Genomic DNA, 6,654 nt, shown 5'->3' with positions numbered 1-6,654 from the left:
TCTCTATTGTTTGTTTCCCTATATGGTCCGACCCGACCACACCTTCAAATTTTGGGCCCTTTCTTGTACGAATTCGTTGCCGTAATCATTGGGCTTTCAACTAATATATTTAGCCCGTTATGATGTTCTAAACTATTTTTTAGTAATTTCTTTAATCCAATGATTGGTATGCGAATAATTCTAATATGTAATTAAGTTGAGCTTTCTGGTGATAAAAATGAACGATCGTAGTAATATACTATTGACATTAATAATGCAAGAGAAATGAAGGTAGTGTATCTGTCATTCGCACGTGATATGTAGTAATAGTAGATCAATTGTATGATAATGTTAGCATGGAGTTTAATTTTAATAATTTAATGCACCATTTTGTGATTATTAGATCCACTAACTAATATAGATTCTTGTATTTCTTTTAATATTATTAGTAGTCTTGTAAATTCGTCCTACACTATTTCTGGTAAAAAAATATCATTTATTTCAAAGGGATTTATATAACTTCAAAAGTTTATTAAAGAATTGTGTTACGTATATGAGATGCAATGCAAGCAGGAGATCGTTCCTTTTCAGACAATTAAATGTAGGAACAGAAAAATACGCATCGCGCTCTGTCTCCTCGGGTGGATGGTGCGAAAGCCGAAGCCCAAGGATTTCTTTTTCTTTTTTAAACATGTTCGCTCTCGCTCTCCCTCATGTTCTGTTGATGCGGATTTCTTCCCGGAATCTGGTAAGTTTGGGATTTGGTTTAGATTCCTTCGAGACATGCTATCGTTGTTGTAACATCGCAAGTGATAACTGGCGATTTTGATTGCGTTTTGTTTCATCTCTGTTTCGACGTTCGTGGAATCGCCTCAGACATTTTAGTAACGCTAGATCTCGTTCCTTTTCCGTTTGGTTTAGGTTTCTGGACATCGGATCTCGAGGTCAGGACCTTTCTCTCTCTTTCTCCTCGATTGGCGGAGAAATGATGTGGTTTAGCTCGAATAGGAGTGATACCGAGGCAGATGGACGAATCAGGCGGTGATCTTCCTGTCGGAGGAAGCCGGATTTTAGGAGATATTGTTTTTCTTGTTTGAATATTTTCTTGTTAGGTTTTGAATCCTCCGTTCAACATGGAGGATCAGACGGAGGATGATTTCTTCGATAACCTGTCTGTAAAACCCGTTGATAGAAGTGATTCTGATAGCACGAGGGCCTTAGGTGATCTTAGCATTGATGATGATTCTGGTGGCCAGGAACGGATGCAGCAAGAGAAAGAGATTAGCGATTCATTAGATAGGAACGAGGCGAGTTTACCGGCTTCAAGGATTGATGAGAATGGTGAAGCTCTCTTGGTAGAATCTCACTTGTCGGATCCATCAAAAGAATTGGCACAAGAGAGTAACAGTGTGATGGAGCTGCGAAAAGAAGAGCCAGGATTGGAGGCTGAAGCGCTACTGAGATCTTATTCAACAGGAGGTAGCAGTACTAATGGATCCGGGGGTTCTGGGGTCAAGGAGGTGGGCTGGAACTCGTTTTATGCCAACTCCATGGATAATTCTGGACATGGTGGATTGGATTTCTTCAGTGAGTTGGGAAATAATGCTGCAGATTTTCCTGGAAATATGGAGGATGATGCAAATTGTGGAGGCAATACTGCAACAGGAACCACACAAGCTAAAGATACTGGTTCAAATAACCCGATTAACTATGGAAAATATCATGAAAATCAACTGGATGGAGTTCAAACTACTAATGGGCAGGATTCCAGTGACAATCAGTATTGGGAGAACATGTATCCTGGGTGGAAATATGATCCAGCCACTGGACAATGGTATCAGGTAAATAACCATGAAGAGAGCATGAATTCACTACAGAGCAACGGTAATTCGACTACTGCCTGGGGTGAGGCTTTCGACGGGAAGACGGAGGTTGCTTACTTAAGGCAAAGCAGTCAATCCGCTGTGAGTGCAATAGCTGAGACTAGCACAACAGAGAGAATCTCTAATTGGAATCAGGACCCCCAAACGAATAGTGGCTACCCAGACCACATGATTTTTGATCCTCAATACCCAGGCTGGTACTACGACACAATTGCTCAAGAATGGCGTACATTGGATAGCTACAATGCATCGTCTCAATCATCAGAGCAAGTTCATGACCTCAAAAGTCAAAATGGGTATAGTTCTGTTTATGGGTATTCTAATGATGTCGCAAACACCATGCTTAGTGAAAATGGGCAGACTGATAAACTTTCTTCAAACAAATTTGGTAGCCAAGGTCAACATGTCAGCTGGAGTAACTATAACGAAATCCACAATGATCAGATCACTAATTCTCGGCAGCCTGAAATTCCAGCTAAGGCTGAGACAGTTGCGTCGGCGGTGGCTTCTGGTTTTTGTGGAAAACAGCAAGTAGATAACTTTTACAGTTCTAATGGTCTCGTTGACAACCTCTCTTTCGAACATATGTCCAGATATCATTCAACTGACAAAGCAGGTCAAGGGCATTTTCAGACAAATGGCGTGGATGGGACTCAAAACTTTGTTCCTGATACGAATTTTAACTTGCAATTCGATGTGACAAATATGAAACATGCTGGGCAAATGGGTTTCTCAACCGATTTCTGTGGGAGTCAACTATCTTCAAATGTACCTCATCAATCATTTCAGACCATTCAACAATTTCCTTATGATCTCAGTTCTGGAAGATCACCGGATGGGCGTCCACCACATGGCATTGTTACTTTTGGGTTTGGTGGAAAACTAATATTGATGAAAGATAATAGTTCATCAATTGGAAGCCAGGTGAGGGCCTTTGATGTCTTTGCCCATATCCTTTATGAAGTTTTGGTTTGGAGATGGAAATGGATAAGATAAATTCTTCTCTCAGAATTTATTCATTTGATGCACATATATGCAGAATTTTCTTGAGTCAATATGATATGCATTGAATTGCCTAATACTTGTTTTCTTTATGTATGTTTCATATGAAGACTTCTGGCAGAAACGCTATATCTGTCTTGAATGTGACTGAGGCTGTTTCTGGAAGTGACAATTTACCAGGGACTTCCAATTACTTCAGTACCGTATGCCATCAATCATTTCCAGGTCCATTGGCTGGTGGAAGCGTGGGCAGCAAAGACTTGCATAAGTGGATCAATGAAAGGATGTCAAGTTTTGAATCTCTTGGCCCAGATCATGGGAAAGGAAAATTACTAAAGTTGCTACTTTCTCTACTCAAGATAGCTTGTCAGCACTATGGAAAACTTCGATCTCCTTTTGGCACCAACACAACTATGAGGGTATGTAATTTTCTTATTGTTGATAGGGTTTTGATCTTTAACTGCTGTATCTCTCTATGGTAGTTCAGGACTTACATCCCTGATTTGACAGGATAGTTTTTCCAGCCAGATGCGTTGGATGTCACTTTTTCTGTAGTTATCGTCAGAATTCTTTCATTTTCTTTTAGTTGTAACATGATTTGCAGGTTGAGAAAATCGAACTTAGGTTTTCAACTACCATGCCCAATACCCGATTCCATGTTGCTGGACTACCACGCCCATGTTCTAGCATTCTTAGTTTAAACAGTTCATAAATTTCTACACAGCTTTTTTGGGTTATTGTTTGTTTCTGGTGCTAGTCAGCTAGTGCTCATTATTTGCCATATAAGTACACTCGCAATCTGCATACTGTGGAGTTTTCCTTTCATATTTTTTATATTATTTAAGGCTAAATCTTTCAGCCTGATCGTCTGTCTTTTATTTGTTTTATGATGATTTACATGTCTGAACTTTGGCTCTTAACAGGAGTCTAATACTCCAGAATCAGCTGTGGCTAAACTGTTTGCATCGGCCAAGAAGAAAGGCACGGAGTACAGCATGTATGCTTCTCTTAGTCATTGTTTGCGGCATATGCCGCCAGAGAAACAGCTGCAGGTATGTTATACTCCAATATCCACCCTACAAATATCTGAGGTACGTGTCTGTTGACCTGCTTATGTGTGTTTTCCAGACAACTGCTTCAGAAGTGCAGAATCTTTTGGTTTCTGGTAGAAAGATGGAGGCCCTGCAATGTGCCCAAGAAGGCCAGTTATGGGGGCTTGCTCTTATCATTGCAGCTCAACTCGGAGAACAGGTTCCATAACTTCATGCCTTTTGTTCTTCCTCTTGATAGCTAGTGTAATATTGCTTTTCATGTCAAATGAGAATTGGATTGTGACTCACGTTGTTGTTTTCTCTTCTGGTATGGATACCAACAAAATGCAGTTTTATGCCGACACCGTGAAGCAAATGGCACTTTGCCAGCTAACAGCTGGATCGCCTCTCAGAACGTTATGCCTACTCGTTGCTGGACAACCGGCTGAAGTTTTCTCCAGCAACAATGCGAGTGATGGACTTGATGGCTCTACAATTATGTCTCATCAAAATCAGGTGACATATCAATAGTAATCAAGTCTTTATGCTTTTGAGGTTGTTATATTCACCCATATCTTAAATGTTTTTCTTGTTGTATAAATAAACCGCTGGATTAAGCCCATGTCAGATCTCCCAGGAATCAGAATTCCAAACTACATGGCCTACTGATAATATGATATAGCATATCATCATTTCATTATTTCATGGAATTGTTTTGGTTATTGTGGATCATATGTGTAGAATGAACTCTGGAATTGGACAGCTTGAAATAGCTTTTAGTAGTGCATATTCGTATGGGAAGACAATCATAGAGTAACAAGTGTCGACTTGAGTTACCTAATGTTTCAGTAAGGTTAACTAAACTGACCTATTCTCGTCTTCGTTTTATTTCAGAATGGATGTAGTAGCATGCTTGACGACTGGGAAGAGAATTTGGCTGTGATAACAGCAAATAGAACGAAGGATGATGAGCTTGTGATTACTCATCTAGGAGATTGCTTGTGGAAGGATAGAAGTGAGGTCTGTTACCATATACTTGCTACTATTCTCAACTTTGAGACAGTTTTTATAATGCTTTAAACCTCACAAAACTTGAAATCCAGGTCATTGCGGCTCATATTTGCTACATTATTGCGGAGATGAACTTTGAGCCATATTCAGATACTTCAAGACTCTGTTTAATTGGAGCAGATCACTGGAATTTCCCTCGAACATATGCCAGTCCAGAGGCTATTCAGGTTCCCCCTTGTGGTTTTGCCTTTATTGTTTCTTCTTCTTTATGAGTTTCGCTCTCTAGTAGCACTTAATTTACTCTGGCGACATATATGTGAGCAGAGGACGGAATTATACGAATACTCAAAGGTGCTAGGGAACTCGCAGTACATGCTCCTTTCTTTCCAGCCTTACAAGATCATTTATGCGCATATGCTGGCAGAGATCGGAAAACTCTCAGATGCAATGAAGTAAGCATGATAAGGGACTTTTCTCATATTAGTAGCATGAAAATTTTTCATTTGGTTTCTTGACATTTTTCGTTAAGATCAGGTACTGTCAAGCAGTGCAAAAGATTCTTAAAACCGGTCGAGCACCTGAAGTGGACATGTGGAAACAGCTGGTGTCCTCCCTCGAAGAGAGGATCCGTATCCATCAACAGGTAACTCTAGAACTCGTGTCGTTATTAAGTAACTACGACAAGTTTTCTTTATTTTGGTCATTGTTATAAATTATTGCGGGTGAATATGTGACTTCAGGGCGGGTTTACAAATCTGGCCCCTGCTAAATTGGTTGGTAAACTGCTCAACTTCTTTGATAGCACTGCCCATCGTGTGGTTGGTGGTCTACCCCCACCTGCACCAACATCTCAGGGAAACACACAGGCCAACGGGCAGAATCACCATCAAGGCACAGGCAGAGTTTTGACTAGTCAGTCAACAATGACCATGTCCTCGCTCATGCCATCTGCTGGTGATGGAAGCAAAATGACGATGCATAATCGCAGTGTTTCCGAACCAGACTTCAGTAGGACACCGAGACAGGTCTCTCTGTGTGTTGAGATCCTTTTTTTTCAAGTTGACTTCAAATCTATAAATATTTTTACGGAAAGATCAAATCGCAGGTTGATTCATCAACGAAAGAGTCCTCAGGTGATGCACAAGGGAAAGACTCAGGTTTATCCCGGTTTGGTCGTTTTGGTTTTCTGCAAAAGACGGTGGATTTAGTCCGATGGTCAAGAGGCCGCCAGGTACTTTTCCATTTCACGTTATCATGTAAAAGCATATGATGATTTATATACACATGCTTTCTCTGTTGCTCTCTCTGCTTTTGGCTTCCATGTGTGAGACTTCAGAAAATAAAACTTATCCTGGTTCGCTCAACCAGGAAAGAATGTTTCTTTCTCGGTCAACACCTATGCGTTGTAACCTTACCCAACAATAATATAGGTTTTGTGAATAGTGCTTCATAGTTTTTAGATCATATCAATCCTCATTGCTATGGCTATTTGTTTTCTGAAAAGCATTTGCTTCTAGTGCCTATGCTGATTCTGTCTTTACATTACCCTTGGAAAAGGCCAAACTGGGTGAAGAGAACAAATTCTACTATAACGAAAAGCTCAAGAGGTGGGTGGAGAAAGGGGCTGAGCTTCCAGCCGATGAACCGTCTCTGGCACCACCTCCTACCACTGCGGCTTTCCAAAATGGAAACTCTGATTTTGGTGGCATGAGATCTGCAACGAGGGAAATGTCACCAATTAGTGCGAG

At 40.6% G+C, this 6,654-nt stretch overlaps 1 protein-coding gene across 1 annotated transcript in view; it reads left to right on the top strand.

Moving 5' to 3' along the window:
- The first annotated feature begins 561 nt into the window (after window positions 1-561).
- LOC104815509 (protein transport protein SEC16B homolog) overlaps window positions 562-6,654 on the top strand; it is a 7,920-nt gene continuing 1,827 nt past the window's right edge. Inside the window, exons 1-13 of the mRNA XM_010543922.1 lie at window positions 562-727; window positions 901-2,786; window positions 2,975-3,283; window positions 3,788-3,916; window positions 3,993-4,115; window positions 4,247-4,411; window positions 4,790-4,915; window positions 4,999-5,133; window positions 5,231-5,358; window positions 5,441-5,549; window positions 5,647-5,931; window positions 6,012-6,137; window positions 6,464-6,647. Coding sequence (XP_010542224.1) covers window positions 1,113-2,786; window positions 2,975-3,283; window positions 3,788-3,916; window positions 3,993-4,115; window positions 4,247-4,411; window positions 4,790-4,915; window positions 4,999-5,133; window positions 5,231-5,358; window positions 5,441-5,549; window positions 5,647-5,931; window positions 6,012-6,137; window positions 6,464-6,647 — 3,493 coding nt within the window. The 5' untranslated portion in view covers window positions 562-727; window positions 901-1,112. The remainder of the gene's footprint in view (window positions 728-900; window positions 2,787-2,974; window positions 3,284-3,787; window positions 3,917-3,992; window positions 4,116-4,246; window positions 4,412-4,789; window positions 4,916-4,998; window positions 5,134-5,230; window positions 5,359-5,440; window positions 5,550-5,646; window positions 5,932-6,011; window positions 6,138-6,463; window positions 6,648-6,654) is intronic.

This window comes from Tarenaya hassleriana, unplaced genomic scaffold (assembly GCF_000463585.1).
Source record: "Tarenaya hassleriana unplaced genomic scaffold, ASM46358v1 Cleome237, whole genome shotgun sequence".
Lineage (NCBI taxonomy): Eukaryota > Viridiplantae > Streptophyta > Magnoliopsida > Brassicales > Cleomaceae > Tarenaya > Tarenaya hassleriana.
The sequence above is the reverse complement of the archived record's forward strand: the minus strand, read 5'-3'. Positions and strand labels throughout refer to the sequence as shown.